The sequence below is a fragment of the Tachypleus tridentatus genome, chromosome 6 (genome assembly GCF_004210375.1).
Source record: "Tachypleus tridentatus isolate NWPU-2018 chromosome 6, ASM421037v1, whole genome shotgun sequence".
Classification (NCBI taxonomy): Eukaryota; Metazoa; Arthropoda; class Merostomata; order Xiphosura; family Limulidae; genus Tachypleus; species Tachypleus tridentatus.
The window spans coordinates 44,357,211-44,383,390 of NC_134830.1; the positions used below are offsets into that span (position 1 = coordinate 44,357,211).

Consider the following 26,180-nt stretch of genomic DNA (forward strand, 5'->3'; position numbering starts at 1 on the left):
GCTAGCCGTCCCTAATTTAGCAGTGTAAGACTAGGGAGAAGGCAACTAGTCATCACCACCCACCACCAACTCTTGGGCTACTCTGTTACTAACGAATAGTGGGATTGACCGTCACTTTGTAACGCCCCCACGGCTGAAAGGGCGAGCATGTTTGGCGCGACGGGGATGCGAACCCGCGACCCTCAGATTACGAGTCGCACGCCTTAACGCGCTTGGCCATGCCAAGCCTATAGTTAGACATTATAATATCAAATACAAATATAATTAGACAATATAATATAAAATACGAATATAATTAGACATTATAATACCAAATACAAATATTATTAGACATTATAATATCAAATACAAATATAATTAGACATCATAATATCAAATACAAATATTATTAGACATTATAATATCAAATACAAATATAATTAGACATCATAATATCAAATACAAATATTATTAGACATTATAATATCAAATACAAATATAATTAGACATTATAATATCAAATACAAATATAATTAAACATCATAATATCAAATACAAATATTATTAGACATTATAATATCAAATACAAATATAATTAGACATCATAATATCAAATACAAATATTGTTTGACATTATCCGAACTTAATTTTGCTACAGCTTACTCAACCTTCTCTACGCCGCAACGATCTAGAAAACAAACATTGGGTCACGAATTCGAATCCTATCATCGAACAGTGCTCGAACTATCAGCCCTGGAGGAGATGCAATGCAATGGCCAATCCCACAATTAATTGATAAAGAGTAGTCTAACATTTGGGCGGTGTTAACTAGCTGCTGCCTTCCCTCTATTCTATCATCCCAAAATTAGGTATGAGTATTGTAGATGCCCCACGAGTAAATCTGCTCGAAATTCAACACAACAAACAAACAATTAAGTATATATTGTTTGAATAAATGGGACCAAAGTAAAATCCACTCAGTAGCACAGCAGTATCTCTGCGGGCTTACAACATAGAAACCGAGTTTTGATACCAGTGATGACCAGAACAAGAAAGCCTCTTGTGTTGCTTTGAGCTTAATTCCAAACAAATGAAAAGTAAAAACTTGTCACTAAAGTGAAAATATGTAAAGTAACTTTAACATTACGCTTTCATGAATTAATCGACAAGATGGGTTCTTTTAAGCAGAAATATTATTATTCAAAACACAATACAATCAAGATGAAATTGTGAACTTAAATATATGTATATACATATATATATTCATGAGTTTACGAAATAATTCAGGTCCGTGTTACAATGCCACTTACAATTCTGGTGATACTTTTAAGCATGCAATCACTTAAAACCATAAGTAAAACACTCTGTCTTCCTGTTCATTTGAATTACTTAAAATGGTAAGTGCCTTGAATTATTTTCAGTATAATTCTGTTATTTTGCTGTTTTGTTTGATACTGACATTACAGACTTTACATATAAATCCTCCTCCATCTTACGAGTGACTTATCGCAGATTATCAAATCCTATATGTTAATGTCATCCAAGATGGAAAATGGAAGTTTTATTCTATCTTACAGTTTCTTAAGCTAATGCATAAGAGATGTAAGTAAAGATTACTGATAACATTTTTGCATTAAAATTTAGTATATTGCCATGAGGTGGCGCTGTTAAGCTAATCGATAGCTAACAGTTTGATAGCTTGACTTGTCTCTTGACAAGTTAACTAAAATCTTCTAGGAAATGGACACACGCCATAAGCAATATAGTTATCATGAAACATCATAATGTACTACCTAAAGCGTACAAAACATAAATTATGTAGAATAACAAACCGCTCGCGGCCACTCAGTTATTCCTCAAAATTCTATGTAAGGTGCTATAAAGCAGTGCAACTGAAAATCGTTAATTTTATAGCAACTTGGTCATTCCATTGACTGGTCATCAAATAAAAACTAAATATTTTATGTATTTGTACATCTAGTTTCAAACTGTTACACTCATACTTTGACAAAACATTGTAGTTCAAAAATATTTTTTAATAATATTTTTCTGCAGCTTTATGTATTATACTTTTCTTTATCACCCACGTATTTTCTATAATCGGGTGTTTTGTAATGTCGTGTATGACGTAAGTTGTTTCTAAAATTGTATAATATGTACAAATAAAGCAATAACAAGCCACTGCATGCATTGCACGTTCATATTTTATACCAAACGAAGTAAATTATGTACTGAAAAAATAATTCAAGAAAAATTCCCAAGATTGTGATGGATTGTCTACTTAGAATTACACAAGTAAAATCTATGTCCAGTTTCCAAACATTTCAAGAAACTTGCTACATGCAAAAGAAACATAACGTCTTATATTATGTCTGTTTGTTTCAAATTTAAAAATTCATCAGAGATGACACAAGTATTTCATTATGTACAAACACTGGCTACAAGTGGAGACACTCGTACAACAGTGGCATCACCACAATAACCTTTGTCCAGAAATTTAAAAAATGTTTGGGTGAGGGTTAAGGAATAATGGGTTATTATTAATATATTTTCATTTGCAACTTCTAGAGACTTCCAAGGAGCAAGGATATACTCGTTAACGTAAATTGTTTTCATCTGCAGCATTACTTGATCGACAACCTGTGTAGGTCCCTAAAAAACAAACATTCATGTACGCTCCATTAAAGCAAGCTATTACGGACGAGATATTCCTGTAACATAGTTAGAAATTAAATACATGTCTATAAAAAATGACTGAAAATTTTACTTTAATTTATCCAGTAAGGAACTTAATCCACTTAGAAATGAAGATAAAATACTTAACAGTTGTAAACACTTCCGATAATTTCAATAAAAGATGAACAAAATCGTAAACTTTTGCAATTGTTGAAGACGTATGAACCTAATCGCTCATATACTACATCGTTTTATGTTGTACGTAACCAGATAATTCAGCATTTTCTGCTAATTTAGAGAAGCAGTAATCTTCAAAAAAATACGGGCCGGCATGGCCAAGCGTATTAAGGCGTGCGACTCCTAATCTGAAGGTCGCGGGTTCGCATCCCCGTCGCGCCAAACATGCTCGCCCTTTCAGCCGTGGGAGCGTTATAATGTGACTGTCAATCCCAGTATTCGTTGGTAAAAGAGTAGCCCAAAGTTGGCGGTGGTTGGTGATGACTAGCTGCCTTCCCTCTAGTCTTACACTGCTAAATTAGGGACGGCTAGCACAGATAGCCCTCGAGTAGCTAGCTTTGTGCGAAATTCAAAAACAAACAAACAATCAAAAAATACTTTCAAGTCACTTGGAGAGCTACAAGATGACGTATGATTGATTTTATGGACTATTCGTTTCTGTTTTTATCTATTGATTAAAGAGCGAGTCTGAGCTTCTAGATAAGTGGGTTATCATAAGCTTGATGGTTTATCAATAATCTGGAATTGGTTTTGATAAACGTTGCGTTGCCCCGATGACCGGAAATTACTTTTTTTTGTTCTTCAGTTTTTCTGAAAGCTTATCGGACAGTTTGGCGTGTCGAGATAAAAAATTGGATTCAGAATTTTGGGCGTGAGCAATACCTTATGACTGATTATGTTTCAAGGCGCGATTAGAAATGAGATTTTTTTCGGATAAAAAACTGAGAATTGTCCCGTTTTTTTAGTTAAACATATATATAAAAATCGTTAATGGTGGTCAAAGTTATAGGATGTCTGCTAATAATTCGTTGTATACAAATGACGCTCACAAACTGTTGTCATGCGTGAATAAGAAAAGAAATGGCTTAGAATGTTGTATAAATTTTGTTTATAACACAGGTATACATTAGTTATTGACTCATAATAAATTAATTTATAGTGGTAGCGTTAACTGTCCGGTAAAAATAGATAAATTTAGATGATACACGAATGTTGAGTTTCGTTAATATTTTCTCGTTTGGATACCCATGGTAGGCAGAGCAAAGATAGCCCATTGTGAAGCTTTGCGCTTAACTACAAACAACCAAAGGTAATACTGTCATGTATTGACAATGACAGAAATTTGATCGAAATGTCAGAATAATTAATACTAAATAAAAAGACATATCTTTCATTTTTCTCATAGAGTTTACGCCACTACACTTTATTATAAAATTCGGTCGTTATCTGTAAGATAACTTACAGGAATATCTGTTATGCATTCAGTGATTAAACTATGAATGTTATTATTATTATGCCACTCGATTCCATGAAGGAACATAGGGCCGCAATCGCATGCGGATTCATTAACAGGCTGGTTTTTTAAGTGAGCAGATTGTTAGCCTGTTGCACAACCCCCAACCAGGAGGAGAAACCTGAGCCGTCCCTAATTTTGCAGTGTAAGACTAGAAAGAAGGCAGCTAGTCATCACCACCCACCGCCAACTTTTGGGTTACTTTTGTACCAACGAATAGTGGGATTGACCGTCACTTTGTAACGCCCCCACGGCTGAAAGGGCGAGCATGTTTAGCGCGACGGGGATGCGAACTCGCCACCCTCAGATTACGAGTCGCACGCCTTAACACACTTGGCCATGCCGGCCCCTATATGAGTCTGTTAAAGGACAAAACCAAATTTATTTTCCTTATTTATAACAAAATATTGCCCTTAGGGATGCTAGAAGTGTCCTTAATAATATCATATTCTTAAGATAGCTCTTTCCTTGGTTTAGTAAGTTCCGAAAAGAATATTTAGTGCGTTGTTGCCCTTCATATTCACGCCGTACATGAACCACATTCACGTTTCACTGAACATAAAATGGCTATTCCCAGTAGTATATTTAATCTGGGTGATGAACACAATTATTATCTCATTTGGATCCACCTTTTCTAATCACAAATACCCCATAATTATATAGGCGTGTGAAGAATACGTCGCTTTAATGCCATTAATGTATTATTCTGAAATGTTCAGCAAACAAATTTTGTTGTTGCTGTTTTCTCTTTCTTCATAAAAACTGTGAATTTCACCAATACAAAAACATCTGTACTGTGTTTAATTCTTCAATTGTCAGAGAATTGGACAGACTTTGGAAAAGTCCAATATTAATCAATAACCCTGGACAAGAACAAATCGATAAAAGATACCAAGCACCTTGCAATAGGGATGTACAGCTTAAGCCTGACACGAGAACAAGACAAACAGTATATTAATCTGATTCTCTGGATTAATAATAGATTATGTCTTCTTCAAATATACAAACCTTATATATTAGAAAACTATAAAGAATTCTAGCGACACCTTTTCACAAACACTTTTCTAATACTTTGAAATAGTTAAAGTAAATTTGTAACACTTGGCCAATCTATTGAAACAACAAAAAACACTTTTGTTGTTTTTGTTTTTTTGCGAGCTCTTGATGGAACAGAATATGGAAAGATTTATTTTGTATTTACTATAGGTAATTGTAACATCCACGTCTAACAGTTTATTTGATTTGTTTTTACTTCTACATTCTAAGTTACAATTACTGTTCACGCGAGTATAATTTTTTTTTCTTTGGAAATATCCTAAATATAATGAATTCAGGATGGCTGGTCCTCCCTTTGCTAAATTGTACATAAGGTGGGTAATGAGAGAGACAGTGGATAAAAACTACAACTTAATAAGAAAACATTCGGAGAAAGCCAAAGTTCTGAGTAGCACATTGTTTGAAGAGATATTAGATGGAAGAAGTCCTGAAAGGAAGGGTACAAGACAAACTACCTAAGGATAATAGGAAAACAGTACTGCTGGTTAGCTCAAGAAATGGTTACCAAAAGACCTTGAAAGCTATGAACCAGTTCTTGGGCGTATAATCTAATAACAACAAATATGTAACTTCCGAATTCATTGCTAAGTTTCGTTACTCTATTTTCTTATCAAATTGAAATTCAGGTTTTGTTGACATGTGTCTTTCTTTCAGCAGATCTGGCCTAGCCTGTTGATTAGAGCTCTCGCCTCACATTCTGAGGGTCGCAGGTTCGGAATCCCGTCATATCAAACATGCTCACCCTTTCAGCCATGGGACATCACAATGTTCAGTCAATCCCACTATTCCTTATTAAAAGAGTAGCCCAAGAAGAAATAGTTGAGAGAGTTGACTAACTTCGTTCCATCTAGTTTAACATCACTAAATTAGTTGTAGATCATACAACACTCATGTAGATTTGCACAAAATTCGAATCAAGGTAAACTCTCTTTCGTTAAGTTAAACCATATAAAAACTAAAACATATGTCTTCGTATGCCCTATTGTTGTTTAATAAACAATATGACGATTCGGTCAAATGAGGTTTGAAACGAAACTCTCAGTACCGGATTTTTTAAAAGTTTTTTTCTCTGTTTGTTTTTTAATACTAAAGCGATATTCCTGTATGACTACATTTCTAGTTTTATATATAATAAAATAATACAGCATGTATTATCGGATCCTTTAAATATATATATTATATATATCCTTTTATATATAATAAAATAATACAGCATGTATTATCAGATCCTTTTATACAAGACGATATTTCTGTACGGCTAATTTTCTAGCATGTATTCTAGGGTACTTTTAACTAAGACGATATTCCCGTAGGGCTGCTTTTGATTGTTTATTTATTTTTGAATTTCGCGTAAAGCTACACGAAGGCTATCTCCGTTAGCTGTTCCTAATTTACCAGTGTAAGATTAGAGGGAAGGCAGCTAGTCATAGTCATCACCACCTATCGCCAACTCTTGGGCTACTCTTTTACCAACGAATAGTGAGATTGACCGTCACTTTATAACGCCCCCACGGCTGGAAGGGTGAGCATGTTTGGAATTCGAACCCGCAACCCTCAGATTGCGAGTCGAACGCCTTAACCACCTGGTCATGACCAGGTCTACGGTTGCTTTTTTAGTTTTATAAATAACAAAGTAATACAGCATATATTATCAGATCCCTTGAAACAAAACAATATTCCCGTACGACTACGTTTTTAGTTTTATAAACAATGAAATGATACACAAGTCTCAGACCCTATCCAACAAGACGACTTCTTAAAACCACATGATAAAACTCATGTGAATCATATCTGAAAACTGCATGTTAATCTGCTTAACCTTAACAATAATTACAAGAATTATTATTTATTTTTGCTTGTGAGACAGCTACACGTTTATATACACACAGAGGGAGATTTTGTACTTTATAACTGTCACGTGGCATTTCTACGTGGTATAATATTTATAGTGCCAACAACGTTACAATGTGTTTTCTTTTACCAACATAGATAAGTTGAATTTAATAGTTAGAATTAATTATACCCACTATTCGTTGGTGAAAGAGTAGCCCAAGAGTTGGTGGTGGGTGGTGATGACTAGCTGCCTTCTCTCTAGACTTACACTGCTAAATTAGGGGGACGGCTAGCGCAGATAGCCAACCCTTGAATATCTTTGCGCGAAATTCAAAACAAACTAAACCAAACTTACACTGCCAAATTAGGGACGGCTAGCGCAGATAGCCCTCGTGTAGCTTTGCGCGAAATTCAAAACAAACTAAACCAAACTTACACTGCTAAATTAGGGACGGCTAGCGCAGATAGTCCTCGTGTATCTTTGCGCGAAATTGAAAAAAAAAAAAGAATGAATTATATTCTCAGTATCCCAGAGGATCTATTTCTATGAATTTCAAATCTCAATAGATCCGGGACATTTTAAACCCAGTGATATATCATACATGGGGATTGATCATGAATACGTGCATCGGGGATTTATAAAGGAATTCTCTTGTATAATAAGCCACCACTCAAAGGTCCCAAGAGTATAACAAAGCTTTAAATATTGTTACCTACGTTTGCTTGTTTTAATTATTAATCAGTTATATTGTAAAGCTCACAAAGCTACCGTTGGCAGAATCACTTTAGCAAGGTTACCTTATGGTGGATTAAAACAACAAAAACTTGATCATATTCGTTAGGAGTCATTTACGGACAAACACGTCTGATATTGTTACGTAATTGCCACACAGTAAATAAAACGTACGTTTATATGTATTTCACAGAAACTTACAACGCTCATTTTAATTAATTCATCATGTATTTTACTCATGCAGAATTATCAAAAGTGGTTTGTTTGTTTTTGTCAAGAATTAATAAAACCAAAATTAAGAGTGACAAATATTTGTATTTCTTGCTCTTGAAGTTCATATATCATGTCGTTTTATACTCTACAAAGTGCGTACATTTTGTCGGGATCCACTGTGGCCCGGCATGGCCAGGTGGTTAGGGCGTTCGACTCCTCAGTCAATTGAGGGGCGCGGGTTCAAATCCCTGTCACACCAAACATGTTCGCTCTTTCAGCCGTATGGACGTTATAATGTAACGGCCAATTCCACTATTCGTTAATAAAAGAGTAGCTCAAGAATTGTCTTCCATCTAGTTTTACATTGCTAAATTATGAACGAGTTGTGCGACAGCACTCGTGTTGCTTTGCGCAAGATACAAAAAAAAACAATCCGGCGAAGGAATATTTCGTAAATGATGCCTTCTATTGGTAACTATTTAAATGAGTAATTAAAGCCTGGGTTTATCCTGACCACGCTTTGTCTATCTAATATTTTATGGTTTGTCTGTTTTTACACACGACTCCTATTGAATCAGTGGTAAGCTTAAGGGCATATGACACTAAACTAAGGGGGACTGATCTTCCACTTGGATGCATTATAGATAACCCACTGTATAGCTTTAAACTTTAAGAAACTAACAGGCAGTCTGTACCTACGTATGTAGAATTTTCGTAATGTTATATCTGAAATTATCTGCATGCTGTGCTAAATATTTCTAAATAACAACCAGTGACTTTACGGTAAACCTGATTGTTTAAGACTCTAAAAATCACGTTTCGATGCACGCGGTGAGAAGATCACAGATTTATTTGTTTATGAATTTCGCGCAAAGCTACACGAGGATTATCTGTGTTAGCCGTCCCTAACTTAACAGTGTAAAACTAGAAGGAAGGCAGCTAGTCATCACCACCCACCGCGAACTCTTGAGCTACTACTTTACCATCGTATAGTGGGATTGACCGCCATTATAACGCCCCCACGGCTGAAAGAGCAAGCATGTTTGGTGCGACGGTCACAGAGTCCATTTTGTAGCTTTGCGTTTAACAATAGACAAGTAAACTAAATAAATGAAAATATATAATCATGATTTTTACGGTCCTTTTAACTTTATTTAACAACACACCTGTTGGTTAAGTTAGAAAATAAATTAATTTTTATAATTAAATTAAGAAAAACAAAAATATTCATTGTTCAGCATGTTTGGAAAACGTTCTGCACATAAGTCCAGTCCTACAGTTTCGGTTTTGAGAGACCTGGTATTTTGGAACCTGGGTGATTAATGCCTGGTCCACGAATTCCAGCACCTGATAAAATGCTAATATCGGCACAGTTGCGATAAGTCTCCTGCGGACCACATCCAGGTCTTTCTACTCCGTCATCACATTTACCCCAGTTATTACCTAAAGTGAAGAACAATACAGGATAAAGCCATGAGAAACAGAACAAGAGCAAAAACATATCTCGTAGTTATGAATTACACATAATGTCGTTATAATTATTAATACTTAAATTTACAAAAAATGTTTTGTTTTTTTATCTTAGAGGTCATATGATTAGGGCGCTGGACTCTCAAGTTGTACAAAATTGTTGTTGTTGTTTTGAATTAAGCACAAAGCTACACAATAGGCTATCTGTACTCTGCCCACCACGGGTATCGAAACGTGGTTTTTAGCGTTGTAAGTCCGCAGACATACCGCTGAGCCACCGGGGGGCTTATACATCATAAAAATATCTTGTTACTCCAGATATGGTGTAAATGAAATAGTAGAAGGGGTGTTTGTTTATCGAGTAACTAAATTCTGTCAAGTTTATTTTAGCATATCAATACCTGATGGAAACAATCAATTAAAATATATTAGTAATTATTTAAACGACTACCGGAAGTGTTGGAAATTAGTTTGGGAAGAAGTGAAAAATGTGTGATTACGTACTAATGAAAAAAAAATATTGTTTTCTTTAGCTGATATAATTAATGAACAAAACATACATAAACAATGAAGAGTACTACAGGATGTCCCTAAAGTTTGGGCTCGAAGGAAAAATAGTAGACATTGTATTCTTAAAGTTAAATATATTTTTGTGTCACTTGTGCATATTTCAGGAAAGAAAATACCATAAGCATTCAGTTTGAATAATAAATACATTATGAATAAATTGTGTGTTTTTTCCTATGCATCCAGACGTTTGGGACACCCTGTATACGTTAAGTAATCTCAAAGTTTAAACCAAAATCAGAACTCAGCAATTAATTAAAGTTCGTGAAAAGAAAGATGTGACAATTTCTTGATGATGAGAAACCCATTTGAAATAAAAATATATCTCACAACGGCTGGTGTGAGTATTAACACTTTTATTGATAAGGAGAGAATAACGTTTCGATTTTCCTAGGTCATCTTCAGTTCTTAACCTGAAGATGCCCTAGGAAGGTCGAAACGCTGTTTTCTCCTTATCAGTAAAAGTGTGACGAGTTATTGCATGTGAAATTATAGAGACAGGACGCATTAAAACACTTTACGCAGTAGGAAAACAGAAGAAATGTCGATTAAGACAATGGTATACTGTACGTTAGGAAGGTTTAAATAGAGGTTCTTGATAACTGCGTTTATAGAAAATGTTATCAATTTGTTTGGTTTTTGTTGTTTGCTTTGTGTGTTTTTTTTATTTCTCGCAAAGCTACACGAGGACTATCTATACTAGCCGTTCCTAATTTAGCAGTGTATCCCTAGAGGGAAACCAGCTATTAATCTCCACCCAACGCCAACTCTAGGAGTACTCTTTTATGAACGAATAGTGAAACTGACCGTCACTTTATAACACCTCACGACTGAAAGGGAAAGCATGCTTAGAGTGAAGGAAATTCGAACCTACAACCCTCAGATTACGAGTCAAGCGCCCTAACCACCTGGCGATGGCGGGTCCTACACAATGGGCTATCTGTGCTCTGCCCATCACGAGTATCGAAACCCGGTTTCTAGCAGTGTGAGTCCGAAGACATACCTCTGTTGGGAGGCAACGTTGTCAGGTAACGCACGTTTGTGCTTATTTACAAACAAAGAAGTCACGTAATGCAAAAGCTTAAAATGAGCAGATTGAAAAGAAGTACAAGATGTGTTGTTTCCTTCGAAAGAAAAACAAACTATCTTTTCTAGAAGGTCAGCGAGAATCTTTAAAATTTCAATCCCAATACAAATTTCTCGATAACTGACCAATCAGATGAAGAACGTATCCATGGGACAGTTGAAAGAGTTCTCTATGCACGAGGTTAAGAAAAATGCAATGATCTCACGAAAGAGTGGATGACCTTTAGGACCAGACAATCTGCAAGCCTCCAAAGGCACAGCGGTATATCTGTCATCTCACAGCGCTAGAAACCGGGATTCGATGTCTGTGATGGGCAGAGTACAGCTAGCCCATTGTGTATCTTTGTGCGTAGTTACAAACAATCAATAGTCTGCAATAAGTAACACCTTTGCTTTAACGGATGATCTTGTCCGGGATTAACCTGTTTCAGCTAAAAGAATGAAAGTATTTTTAATATGATATACATTCTTTAGAAGAATTAGGAATGTAGAACTTATACATCATTTTATATGCTCAATCTTAATCATTTCAAGTAAATGTCGCAAATTTATAGCACCCTAGCGGACAAAAAATATATTTCGAATTTGCGAAAGAAAATTTATTTCAAGCAATGGAAATAAACGAAAGAGTAGTTTATATCCTTCACCAACGTAATTATTATATCGTCATGCTAATGTTAGTTGTCCATTTTAAATTGATTTAAAACAGAAACAAACATGATATATATATATGTCACGTAACTCAAAAAAAATTGCTGATTCATATTTTCTAACTTATTATTGTTCCATTGGTTTTCCTTCAGAGAATATTTAACCCACCTACCTGACTTCCAATGCCAACGAAAAACACAGTGACTGCAAGTTAAGCCTTTCGGAAGTTTCACTTGAGTGAAAATGATCCCAGTATCGTTAGTGGGAACTTTCAAAATGGTCCCTGACCCGTCTGTTAGTTCCAGAATATGCTTGTCAAAACACTCGTTAGTTTCCCAATCTTCCCAACTGGAACGTGGACAAATAGAAAACTGAAACCAGCCCATGTGGTTGGCTACAAGTTGAACGATAACATCGATATTCGATTCTGGTTCGAAAGAACGAACAGTTGTGTTGCTGGCATATTTACCTCCAGTTTCGTGTTCACGTGGTCTAGACAATTCCCAAGCATCTCCACACTCGCCACAATTTCCACTTACATTTTCCTTCCATTGATGCTAGAATACATTAATACAGGTAAACATTTATATGAATATTTTGCTCACGTGTATATGAATTTGTAAACAATTGTAAAGTAGTCTATAATAATCTGTTTAAACACGGCACAAAATGATTAAATAATAATTGAAATTTATAATACTTTAACTGTGACAAGGCAAAATGAGAGGAGAAAATAACGTTTCTCGTATCGTCAGCTTTTAGTTTGTTTTTATAAGAATTTATCATCTGATCATCCGTCATATAATCTGAACTGCAAATGAATTGTCATTCGTACTACGTGGCCTGCATGGCCAGGTGGTTAGGGCGCTCGACTCGTAATCTGAGGGTCGCGGGTTCGAGTCTCCATCACACCAAACGTACTCGCCCTTTCAGCCTTGTGAGCGTTATAAAGTTACGGTCAATCCCACTATTCGTTGGTAAAAGAGTAGCTCAAGAGTTGGCAGTGGGTGGTGATGACTAGCTTCCTTCCTTATGGTCTTACATTGCTAAATTAAGGACGGGTAGCGGAGGTAGCGCTCGTGTAGCTTTACGCGAAATTAACAAACAAACAATCGCACTATGCTCATAAATGAAGATTTCTTGCTATGACTTTAAATTTTGAAAGAATATACAAAGTTTTGCTTCAGTATAGAGCAGAGTTAACATGAACAGTTACTTGAAGAACTTTCAGTTCATCATTATTTATCGAGGTTACTTGGCATTTCTAGGCCACTTCATTCAAATTCTTCTTCAGGTAATGATCAATTTAACACGGTGAAGTTGGTATTATTAACCATTAGGATAAATGAGCCACTGTCAATCGCGTTAAGGATTAAATAATGCGATTCCTATAATGCGTGGTTTTATTCGTAACGTTCCGCAGGATGTAGAGTTTGGTTTGTCCATCAATGTTCATTAACACATCGGACTTCCACAACTCCACACAATATGTGTCACATTTCTTTATGGAAATGGGGTTGGATTCAGTTTCAAATTCTCTTCAAACAAGTATTCTTCTGCAAAGTGACTGCAGGGTGAAACATACCTCACCTGTTTGAAAATAATATCACTCAACACTATTTTACCCACTGGATGTCTTGTTGATCCACATGTTTTGATATATTGGACATCTTGTTGATCCACATGTTTTTTATATATTGGACATCTTGTTGATCCACATGTTTTTTGACCCACTGAACGTTTCCATGGTACAGTATTAGACGTAATATTTGGTGACTTGCTGTGAACAGGATATAATTCACTGTACTTCTAGCTTACAAACGGGCCTTGTAAGGTCTTTTTCTAACAGTCTCGTTGACTTGGTAATTTCTTGTGACTGCGTATATCTGACATAATCTCAGAGTAGGTACCATACGATTGAGGCGAGGTAACTCGACACGTAGCTGCCATTTGCTTGTGCTATGAATAGTCCACCTTGTCCAGATATCCGCAAATGCACCATGCACCACTACTTTAAAAAAAAAGGGGGGCTTAATATACGTAATGGTAACGAAACGTTGAGACACCAATACGCAACAGCTTGCAGTGATTGGTTTGCTTTCATTCATTTAATAACTTTATAGATGATATTCAAGTGTTGTTTAGAAACAGTTTAAAACACTTTACAATCTGTAGTTCATTTCAAAAGGACAACTTAACAATATTGTGTGAAACCACTACAATATAGGCTTAAGTACCACTCATTTGCATTTCAAACAACTTGATTATTTATATAACAATAAACTGAGGTGATGATAACGCTATTGAAAGATGTGCTTTTACCTTCACATAGCTATGATAATGCAAATTCCGATTACCTTTTAATTGTTTCATAAATATACAAACATACACACACAGACAAACGTATATATATATATATATATACATATCAGTTAAATACTACAGAAAGACTAGCTTTGTTGAAAACATTCTACAAAGCTTTGCGAATGTGATAAAACACTTTCTGACATTAAAGAATAATCACATGTCAGCCTTATTGCGTACATTTATTTTACTTATAAGTATTATATGAATCACACATAATGGACAATTTTTTCTTTCTTCTTTAAGCGAATTAAACCTCCAATTTTTTTTTTATTCGCCTCGAGCTTCAGGTAATATTGCTAATTTTGTTATCGAATCTTTATGAACATTTGAAACATTAGACTAAGATCTTGATAAACTTTAAAATAATCTTAACATAACAAACACTCTTTAACCATTCGTTTTTCTGTACTGTTTATCTTTGCAGGTAATTGATTGTAAAATAATACTGAAATAGTAAGTTTTGTAAATTGTACGTGTATATATGTGTATATATATATAAACAAACCCAGAAATGAATTCTTGACCCACAATTATGTTTGTCGTGAGGAACATACGTACCACTATACCTCCACAGAACAATTCGGTATCTTCATAGTTTGGTTCAACATCGTATCCGAATCTCCACATCATGTTTCTGGCTGGTGGCTCCAACAATCGTCCATGTCCCCAAACTTCATAGCTTACAAAGGTCAGAACTGCAAGGATTAGTAGTGTAGGAGGCGACGTCATTCTGGGCTTCTTATATCAAAGTACGTAAGAATTTTAGTGATGACTCAGTAAAGTAAACCACTTTTGTAGTGATATGCTATTAAGATAGGAAATTGAAATTCTTCGGCTATATAGTACCAATAACAAACTACATACAGATATTGCAATATATATTGCGCTTACACAGAAGAACACTATGTTTAATATTGTATTAAGTATTAAGCTTTTACGATATATATATAATATTTAATTAACAGTAAAAATGTTTACGTTCAAATACCTGCTTACGTTTGGTGTAGCCAATCAGCGCGAACGTGTTATTATATACCGTGAAGTACACTTCCGCATTCGAAAGAGCTTCGATCGTCAGTCGAAGTTCAACCCGTTAAACGAGTTTGTAGCTGTATTTCTTACAATGTCACGGTCGGGCTTTTACTTTCCTCACCGGTCAGGGTACGCTTCAGTAAAGTTAACCTCCGAATTTGGGGTAACATAGCACAAATGTAGATTCTCAGGGGTGTGTATCTCATCAAAGTAGTCGATACGATACATGTCTAGATACAGTAGTTTTACCAATAGTTTGTTACAAAGTTTGACAATCTTGTCTGTAATTTATTATCTCTATTACTAACACTGTCTTATTTAATACACTGGTTTTTAAACTTCTCAGGTTTTACCAAGTAAATGGCAGTTGGGAAGAGAAGTAAAAGAAAAAAGCTATTAACTATATATTTTGTTGTTAACTTATGTTACTTTGCATGAAATGTTTTTTATCAAATAAATCGAGACAACATCTAGTACTCAATACCCATCTTTCTTTATAGAATCATTAATTTTTATTTAAAATATTTTATTAGAAATTCTGGCTTTTAATCTACAAAGGAATTGTAATGTTCGTTGAAAGCTTACCAAATTTCGTGAAGATATATAAGTCGTATCAGACGATGTATGGACACAGTCGTAGCATGTCTTCACGAAACGATATTCGTATCACCATACCTTTACGACTTTCACGTACACTATATAAATGTAAGATCACGCTATGAAGAAAGATTTCCTCTTAATGAATTTAAGAATAAAACAGCTCTTCTCTTAGCTGTAATTTTGTCTGTATATTATATTCTAGGATTTCTTTTTGTTAAGTATAAAGCTACACAAAGGACTCTCTGTGATTAGTCCATCACAGGTATCAAAATTCGGTTTTAGCATTATAAACCTTCAGACTTACTGTTAAGCCATCCAAAAACCACTAAGTGAAAATTTCTAGAATTTATCAGTTAGGGAAGTGTTTGGTAACTAGTTCAGCATTTAATTCAGTAGAACAGTAACTCAAAAAGGTACCATATCACGAAACTAATTTTACATCAAAATATCAAATTTTATAGTCCTGGAAATGAGAACTGTCCTGTAAACATCTCTAAACGACCTTAAGAACTCGAACTTAAAGTCAGTCTAGAACCAAAGAAAAACTAAAAACAAACGTCATTCAAGACCTTGGTAAATCCTGTTGTGATCCGGGATGAGTCCTTTAATGCAACAAGGTCCATTGTTTACTAACGAGAAGTGATAACATCTAAAAGGCCTATTCGGCAAAAAAGTCAATGTACGAATGGTCTAGAGTTCATTACTACACTTAACCACCAAAAACATGTCCGACTCACCGTGTTTACTCGGCGTTTGTTCGTGGAACACAGAACGGATTGCAACGACAGCCTGATTTGTTTTGTTTGCAGATGTCTTAAGTGTGGCTGTTCTGTTTTGTAATTAGATGCTTAATTTGTGACGTCTTCAGTGTTTACAAATTATAAGAATGTATGTAACAAGAAGCATGACGTTTCTCTTAGGTCTGTTTTTCTCAACTACAATTAAATAACAATCCTCATTGCTAGAAGAAAAAAAAACAGCCAAATGTATTCATGTGTTACATATATAAACACAATTTTATAAGCTTTTCTACCATGAAACAAAGTCCTGAATTCTCCACACACACAGTATTATATATACATATATTCTCTATTTCTAAATATACTCACTTCTTAATACTTGTATTTAAGTGCTATTAGTTTAAACTTGACATTGTTTCTTACATATAAACGTAATTAATAGTTTGAATAGATTTTTTTCTATAATATGTTGGAAAAGAAGGGGAAATATATTTATCAATTGTCTTTATCTACTGTGCACTTAATAACATCATACACAACCATCTAATAAATTATCCATTTATAAAACACATATAGTTGTCAGTAAAAGTCTTAAAATAATATCTTAAAGTAATAGAGCGCATTCCACATTAATTGTGACACGCCATGTCCAGTGGTAGGGCAGCTTATAATACAGGAAAATATTGGACATGTAATCCCTGTAAATGTTTTATTGAGTAGCTTATAACGAACACGCCATGTCCAGTGGTAGGACAGCTTCTAACAGCGGAAAATATTTGCCATGTGATCCCTGTAAATGTTTTATTGGCTAACTTATAACGGACACGCCATGTCCAGTGGTAGGGCAGCTTATAACACAGGAAAATATTGGACATGTAATCCCTGTAAATGTTTTATTGAGTAGCTTATAACGGACACGCCATGTCCAGTGGTAGGACAGCTTCTAACAGCGGAAAATATTTGCCATGTGATCCCTGTAAATGTTTTATTGGCTAACTTATAACGGACACGCCATGTCCAGTGGTAGGGCAGCTTATAACACAGGAAAATATTGGACATGTAATCCCTGTAAATGTTTTATTGAGTAGCTTATAACGGACACGCCATGTCCAGTGGTAGGACAGCTTCTAACAGCGGAAAATATTTGCCATGTGATCCATGTAAATGTTTTATTGGCTAACTTATAACGGACATGCCATGTCTAGTGAAAGGACAGCTTCTAACACAGAAAAATATTGGCCATGTGACCCCTGTAAAAGTTTTATTGGCTATATCAGAATAGATATGTCATTCCCAGTAGTAGGACAGCTTACAACAACAAAAAAATATATAGGACGAGAGACCCTTGTAAATTGTAGTAGCTTGCACAGAATAAACATGTCATATCCACTAGTAGGACAACTTCCAACACAGAAAAAGTTGAACATACGATCTCGGTAAATTTTATTTGCTGGCACAGGATAGTTTAAGCTACGTATTTGTGTGTGTGTGTGTGTGGCAGAATCGTAATCAGAATATGAATAAAAAAATCAAAGTTATGCAAATTATTGCAAGCCACACAACCGTTATTTATACTTAAGGAATATATGCATGTAAGAAAATATGTATACTTATGTATATTAAATATACAATATATATGTAAAGATACCTTTTGTGTCTCAATTCAAATGATTGGAAAAGACTTGTGATATGAAATGTAAAAAAAAAAATGAAATTATGTTTTAGTAATAAGAGGTATTTAGATATAATTCGTTTAAAGTGAAAATTATTGTTTTGTGGTTCGTTTTATTTGTTTGTTTTAATGCAAAGCTAAACAACGGTCTATCAGAGCTGTTCACCGCGGGAGTAGAGCCCCAGATTTTTATGTTGCAGATTCATAATTTTAGTACAGAAATGAACAATGGTTAGATTTACAAACAAGTACAAGATAAAACAATTTTAGTTTCTTACCAGAGACAAACATAAGAGTAGCTGATAACCAGAGAGAAACTGTTTTTTTTCATTTTATCCGTTGTACAAAGATTGTCTTAAAATGGTTGTAGAAATGTGTGCACGAGTAAAATTTAAATTTTTATTCCTTCTATCACATTTATCTGAAGTTATTTTAGTGTATATTCGTATTGAAAAACTCTCAAGCAAAATACTGTTTGAAACAGAGATTAGAATTTGACGTGAAATATAAGACCTCGTGGTTAGGGCTCGCAATTCGCAATCTGCAGGTCGATGATTCGAATGACATAACAGACTATAAACGCCCTTTCAGCGGTGAGGGCGTCATATGTGACGGTCAATCCAACTATTCGACTAAAGCAGCTTAAGAGTTGACTAGCTGATCTGCCTTCCTTCCAATCTATCACTCCTTAACTGGAGATTACGCAGATAGTCGCGAGAAATTCAGTAAACAAACAAATAACATGTAATAATACAAGCAGTAAAGTTGAGATTGGTTTTAACCTGGTATGCACTAAAGCTTGATGTTTGAATGCTTTTAGTTATTAAATATAATTAATATAATTCAAAACATTTCGCTTTCCAAAACCCCTCTAGCCCCTAGGTGGCTTAGTGGTAAGTCTCGGAGGTTATGACGCTAAAAACGAGGTTTTGATATCCGTGGAAGATAAAGTAGCTTTGAGCTTAACAACGAGCAAACCAGGATATTCCATGACTGAATATAATACACAATCATTTGAATTACATATATATTATAATTTTTCTCTGTTTTTACTCAAGCCAGAATTCTGCAATAAACAGTTTTTATTATCTCATGCATCATGTAAGACAACAGAAAATGTACTGTTTACCTTAATGTTTATCGTTTCAAGCAACGAATCTGAAAGTCCCAAATTCGAAGCTATGACATGCCACTGAAGACGCTCTGCACTTTCAGCTTGCATGTGTTATAAAAGCACAGTGAGTTCCAGTATTCGGTAAAAAGTAGCAGTGTGGACGGTCAGTACTTCTGACTAATTTCTCTTGATCTGATCAGCATTTCTAAATTAGAGCTATGCCTAAACCTTTGGTTCTATATCCTAGCTCTGTAATTCATGTTCCACATAAAGCGCTATACTCAGTTAAAAAATATAATTTAAACTAAAGTTACACAACAATCTGTAGCTTCTTCTTCATAAGTGTTTTTGTAATTCATGTATTTATTCTCTTTCCTGAGTGTTTTTGTAATTTTGTATTTATTCTCTTTCCTGAGTGTTTTTCGTCATTTTTGTATTTCTTTTCTTTTCTAAGTGTTTTTGTAATTTATGTAAAAAAGTAGCCCAAGAGTTGGCGGTGGGTGGTGATGACTAGCTGCCTTCCCTCTAATCTTACACTGCTAAATTAGGGATGGCTAGCACAGATAGCCCTCGAGTAGCTTTGCGCGAAATTCAGAAACAAACAAACAAACAAACAATCTTCTAATGAGCTTTTGGCGGGATATTTATTCGCTGAATGTGTCACGAAAGTACACCTCATGTGACCATAACTTTACATAATTTGTACTATATTAATAGTATTTGTATGTCACCTCTAGGGAAGATGATGCGAGTTTCATCTTGTACTGAACATCATCCAAACCAAGCCGTTGAACCCATCCTTAAGAATCATCCTTTTGATGTATAAATAACCTTTATTCGAGCACATTCTACTTTCTTCTTATACGTAACGGACGTTTTTGCTATGCCTAAAAACTGGAGCGTTGATCCTTTGTTAGAGGCTCAATTATATTGCGAAAGATAGCTTCCAAAATGTACCTCTGACGGATTATCTTTTGTGATCTGTAATTGTTTTGTATGTTGCAATACGTTGTTATACGTTCTTCCAATGTCAGTATATTATACGTTCTTCTAATTCCAGTGTATTATACGTTCTTCTAATGTCAGTGTATTATACATACTTCTAATGTAATTCTTCCAGACCAGTGTTATTTATGAGTTGTTTAGGAACTTTCGTTTGCTTCAATAAGGTCAAATCAATACTTATTGTGTTTTCTTTAATTAAACTTCACGAGATGTATGAAGACTCTAACTTCAATTAAACTTCACGAGATATCAGACTCTAACTTTAAGTACTATGAACTCTTTGTGTGTCTGAAGAGTAAATCAACAAGTTAAAAACGTTTCACTTTTGTCGTTAAAACCTCTTTAACACGTGTACTGTCACTAAATCCTTTTTTAGCACGAGTACATTCATTAAGTCCGATTTAACACGTGCAGTGTCGCTAGAATCTCTTTAATTGTTGTTGTTTGTTGTTTTGAATTAAGCACAAAGCTACACTAAGGGCTATCTGTGCTCTGCCCACCACGGGTATCGAAACCCGGATTTTAGCGTTGTAAGTCCGCAGACAAACCTCTGAGCCACTGGGGGGCATCTCTTTAATCCATGTACGGTCACTAAATTCTTTTTGTCACGTGTACTGAGTATGCTGTTCGAATATCTGCGTCCATTACATTTGTCGACAGCAGATTAATGAAGACATTTTGATACTTCACTTGATGTACCCATTTGTAAGACAAACCTTTACCAAAAATGGCTGTTGCGTGTTTTTCCTTCTTGGCTCTTTGAAAATTCGACAGTTTTGTTAGACATAATTCTGCAGAAAGATGTTTTTTGTGTGAAATGAAAAAAAATTAAAATAACAGTTTGTGTCGTGAAAAAAATCTCACTTTTGGGTCCTTATAAATTGAATTTGTGTTCTAAAATAATTTCAAGTATTCTATTATGAAAAAATATTTTGACAATAAAAAGCAGGAGATATTCACCGAAATTCCTTTAAAAAATAGATACTGAATATTTACAAGTACATTAGCACGTGCTAAACGTGCGACTTTCTATCGATTGAACTGATTAGCAGATTCAAAGTTAATCAAAAGCTTATAAAACAGATCCGAATTTTGATAACACTCAAATTAAAATTAACTTCTTTCTTTTGTGTTTTGTATAAAACAACTGACTTGGATGGCAGCTCATTATTTTACCGTTTTTAAGTATTCCCTCGTCTGTAATGTTGACATAAATTACTTTTACAAAACAGTTTAAACATATATTAAATAAGCCTAAAGATAAGTTACAGACTGGTAAGAATAGGACAAGTGTGTAAGAATAGTAATAATTCGGTACATTTTGTTAAATAAGCCTAAATATAAGTTACAGACTGGTATGAATAGGACAAGTGTGTAAGAATAGTAATAATTCGGTACATTTTGTTAAATAAGCCTAAATATAAGTTACAGACTGGTATGAATAGGACAAGTGTGTAAGAATAGTAATAATTCGGTGCATTTTGTTAAATAAGCCTAAATATAAGTTACAGACTGGTATGAATAGGACAAGTGTGTAAGAATAGTAATAATTCGGTACATTTTGTTAAATAAGCCTAAATATAAGTTACAGACTGGTATGAATAGGACAAGTGTGTAAGAATAGTAATAATTCGGTACATTTTGTTAAATAAGCCTAAATATAAGTTACAGACTGGTATGAATAGGACAAGTGTGTAAGAATAGTAATAATTCGGTACATTTTGTTAAATAAGCCTAAATATAAGTTACAGACTGGTATGAATAGGACAAGTGTGTAAGAATAGTAATAATTCGGTACATTTTGTTAAATAAGGCTAAAGATAAGTTACAGACTGGTATGAATAGGACAAGTGTGTAAGAATAGTAATAATGCGGTACATTTTGTTAAATAAGACTAAAGATAAGTTACAGACTGGTATGAATAGGACAAGTGTGTAAGAATAGTAATAATTCGGTACATTTTGTTAAATAAGCCTAAATATAAGTTACAGACTGGTATGAATAGGACAAGTGTGTAAGAATAGTAATAATTCGGTACATTTTGTTAAATAAGCCTAAAGATAAGTTACAAACTGGTATGAATAGGACAAGTGTGTAAGAATAGTAATAATTCGGTACATTTTGTTAAATAAGACTAAAGATAAGTTACAGACTGGTATGAATAGGACAAGTGTGTAAGAATAGTAATAATGCGGTACATTTTGTTAAATAAGACTAAAGATAAGTTACAGACTGGTATGAATAGGACAAGTGTGTAAGAATAGTAATAATTCGGTATATTTTCTAATGTTTACTTCTCTAAACAAGTTACTCATTTCTGGGTATATATATATATAGTCATGACATTCCGAAATCATGGTATATTTAGTATGTAATATAGTTAAAGATTTGCGAAGACTTGAATTGTTTGCGTACTCTTTTACAGGTAATTTTACTACTAGTGTTCAGAATTGTTTGTTTGTTTTTCATATGTATTCCTTTACGAGTAGAATTTGACCAGGAAATGTTACACATATTTTAATTCCCTCTCTGTGTTTTAGTGTTCATATATACAGCTATATATTTGATTTTACTACTAGAGAAGTGTCAGTAATAAAATATTTGACTCGACAACTAGAGAAAAGTCAGTAATAAAATATTTGACTCGACAACTAGAGAAGTGTCAGTAATAGAATATTTGACTTGACGACTAGAGAAGTGTCAGTAATAGAATATTTGACTTGACGACTAGAGAAGTGTCAGTAATAGAATATTTGACTTGACGACTAGAGAAGTGTTAGTTATAAAATATTTGACTTGACGACTAGAGAAGTGTCAGTAATAAAATATTTGACTTGACGACTAGAGAAGTGTCAGTAATAAAATATTTGACTCGACAACTAGAGAAGTGTCAGTAATAGAATATTTGACTTGACGACTAGAGAAGTGTCAGTAATAGAATATTTGACTTGACGACTAGAGAAGTGTTAGTTATAAAATATTTGACTTGATGACTAGAGAAGTGTTAGTTATAAAATATTTGACTTGACGACTAGAGAAGTGTTAGTTATAAAATATTTGACTTGACGACTAGAGAAACGTCAGTTAAGAGATATGTGATTTAACAACTAGAGAATGGTCAGTTCTTACAATATACAAATTTATTTCATGAGTTACGGCTGCTCGAATTAGAAATTGCTTGATAATCAGTATTGCAACACTGCAGTATGTCCGCGTGCTTACAATGCTAGAACCCGACTTTCAATACCCGTGGTGGGCAGAGCACAGATAGCCCATTATGTATTTTTATGCTTAATTACAAACCAAAGAAAGAGTATTGCAGTATTGCATACGTTTTGATATTATAATGATTTTCTACAATTTCGAAAACTATAAGTGTTAAACTGATTTAAAGCACAGGTGTTAAGATAATGAACAAAACAAAAAAATTACTTTTTAATTCATGGTCACCTGTTTTGTTCACATCTTATTTGTGCTTATAATTTAGATTTTGAAATATATATATATATATAACGCATAGTTTAATTTGTTACTTAATATCATAATCCAATCATATTTGTTTTCCTTCAAAAACTAAGAGTAAACTTATTTATCTTTCAACAACTAAATCGTTTTACACGAACAATAAAAAACAAAGTCAGGAAAAAACATATCCAAAACTAATGAAGTTAGTGGGAAATACTTAGGTCAAACAAAAGAGCTGCAACAACAAGACACATACACATAAAACATCAAGTCACAAACTACGACGAAAATCTCCTTGGTTTTAGAGAAGCCTGAAACGTAGGCCTAACATTGCATTAAATTTGTTTGCTCGTTTGTTTGATTTAACAACACAGCAGCAGAATTGTGAAATAAAGTTATCTCCTGAAATTAGTATTCCAACGTCCAAATAATCACATTTCAACCATATTAAAAATCAGCAAAGCAATAAACAATAAAAGGAAATAATTTAATCTACTTCAAAATATGACTATTAACCAGTTACACATAAAAAAATCTGGTTTTATAATAAAAGTGTCACGTTTGTACAGTATAACTTCAGACAATGTGTCTAGAAGTAAAATACAAAAAAATATATTTGTTTGTTTTGGAATTTCGTACAAAGCTACTCGAGGGCTATCTTTGCTAGCCGTCCCTAATTTAGCAGTGTAAGACTAGAGGGAAGGCAACTAGTCATCACCACCCACCGCCAAATCTTGGGCTACTCTTTTACCAACGAATAGTGGGATTGACCGTCACATTATAACGCCCCCACGGCTGAAAGGGCGAGCATGTTAGGTGTGACGGGGATTCGAACCCGCGACCCTCAGATTACGAGTCGCACGCCTTAACGCGCTTGGCCATGCCGGGCCAAAAAAAAAATGAAAATATGAAAACATACTGTAAAACATCTGTTGTCAGTTAATCAATATTTTACTTTTTAATTAATAAATAAATGTTTGCAAGTAAAATAACTGAAAATAGTTATAAACAATTGTTAATTAAATCATTAAACATTAACCTACCTAGAATTATTCGAGAGGTAAATCGCTATGTTTGCGGAGTACAAAGGCAGTATCTTACTAAACATTAATTAACCAGTTTATTAACTCGAACATAAGCGTGTTACACATAGTGCTTTAACACTGAATACGCACATAACAAGTAAACCAATTAACACTCACTTTTTCTTACAACCTGTGGTGCTCGTATCTTGGACTACACTGTTGAGTGGTATTAAGCACACCTTTATCTTCACGTCATCGAACATAAGTTGTTCTAAGTTGTAGTTCTGTATTAAAACATAAAAGCGCTATAAGTATTTGAAATTGATTTCTTGCTCGTTATATCAACTTATATTTCTTAATTTCAATCACAGTATAGAACAAGCATCCCAAATTTAACACGAACAAAACGATACTTTTAATACGGATTTTATATTAAAAGTTAAACTATATATTGAATTGAAATAAACTGGAAAGAAACAATATAAAAATACCTGAACTTTCTTACTTCTGGTTAACAAAAGTGTTTTCAAAGAAAAAACAGTCAACGTTTCCTCAAACAGCAGATGTAGATCTTTTTAAGTTTTCGGAACAAAACATTAGCCCTATTGTGATCACGTTACTGTGCCACCTCAGTTGTATACAGATTGTGCTAAACCAATCATAACAAAAATCATTAATAATATAAATATTACTTTCTGAAGCAAATAAGAGTAATTATAACAATTCCTTCTTGAGTTAATGTTGTAACGTTAACAAAGTAAAAATAAACTTTTGTAAATGTTTATTCACTTACACACACATCCCGATAAATAAATACCGTTAATTCTGTACCAGGAGTCCTCTCTTACCGCTTGACATATTCTGGCGCAACCCAGTAATCCGCTAAATAAATATAGTCGATGTGGTCGAAATGAAGACATTGTAGCATAACAATTGTATAAGCTGGTAACCTGTTTCTTAGATACCTGTAGTAAGTAAAAATCAAGTTATTTGACATATGCTTATCATGTTTATTTGTAAAGTAAAAATCAAATCATTTAACATATGCAAATCATGTTTGTTTGTGAAATAAAAATCAAATCATTTAACATATACAAATCATGTTTATTTGTAAAATAAAAATCAGATATTTGACATATGTAAATCATGTTTATTGTAAAGTAAAAATCAAATAATTTGGCATACACAATCATGTTTATTGTGAAGCAAAAATCGGACATTTGACATATGCAAATGATGTTTATTGGAAGGAACTATGCTAAACTCTGGAGGAAAAAAACCTTCTTCAAACTAATTATAAGTAGAAATAACTTATATTTATTTACCCAACACTTTGACTTTACTCTCTTCAGAATAAAATATTTA

At 34.1% G+C, this 26,180-nt stretch overlaps 1 protein-coding gene across 6 annotated transcripts; it reads right to left on the reverse strand.

The window, feature by feature from the left end:
* Window positions 1-9,155: 9,155 nt before the first annotated feature.
* Window positions 9,156-25,806, reverse strand: LOC143252359 (uncharacterized). 6 transcript variants are annotated; one of them, XM_076504354.1, is made up of 9 exons: window positions 25,664-25,800; window positions 25,307-25,464; window positions 24,993-25,099; window positions 16,532-16,755; window positions 15,780-15,889; window positions 15,151-15,424; window positions 14,721-14,900; window positions 11,968-12,352; window positions 9,156-9,464 (listed from the first exon to the last, which is right to left on the reverse strand). In XM_076504354.1, exons 7-9 carry the CDS (start codon window positions 14,889-14,891, stop codon window positions 9,295-9,297), a joined length of 726 nt encoding a protein of 241 aa, XP_076360469.1. In that variant the 5' UTR covers window positions 14,892-14,900; window positions 15,151-15,424; window positions 15,780-15,889; window positions 16,532-16,755; window positions 24,993-25,099; window positions 25,307-25,464; window positions 25,664-25,800; the 3' UTR covers window positions 9,156-9,294. The 6 variants fall into 6 exon arrangements, with proteins under 6 accessions (XP_076360469.1, XP_076360472.1, XP_076360471.1 ...); XM_076504357.1 differs by having other exon boundaries at window positions 15,159-15,424; window positions 25,307-25,806; XM_076504356.1 differs by having other exon boundaries at window positions 14,721-14,967; window positions 15,159-15,424; window positions 25,307-25,806.
* Between the last annotated feature and the right edge of the window lie 374 nt (window positions 25,807-26,180).

Bases quoted from the DNA above. Each gene is read 5' to 3' on its own strand.
- LOC143252359 (XM_076504355.1), bottom strand. From the start codon at position 14,891: ATGACGTCGCCTCCTACACTACTAATCCTTGCAGTTCTGACCTTTGTA. The intron at 12,353-14,720 runs GTACGTATGTTC...AATGTATTCTAG, and splicing joins TGTTCTGTGGAGGTATAGTG to CATCAATGGAAGGAAAATGT. The intron at 9,465-11,967 runs GTAGGTGGGTTA...TCTTCACTTTAG, and splicing joins TCGTTGGCATTGGAAGTCAG to GTAATAACTGGGGTAAATGT.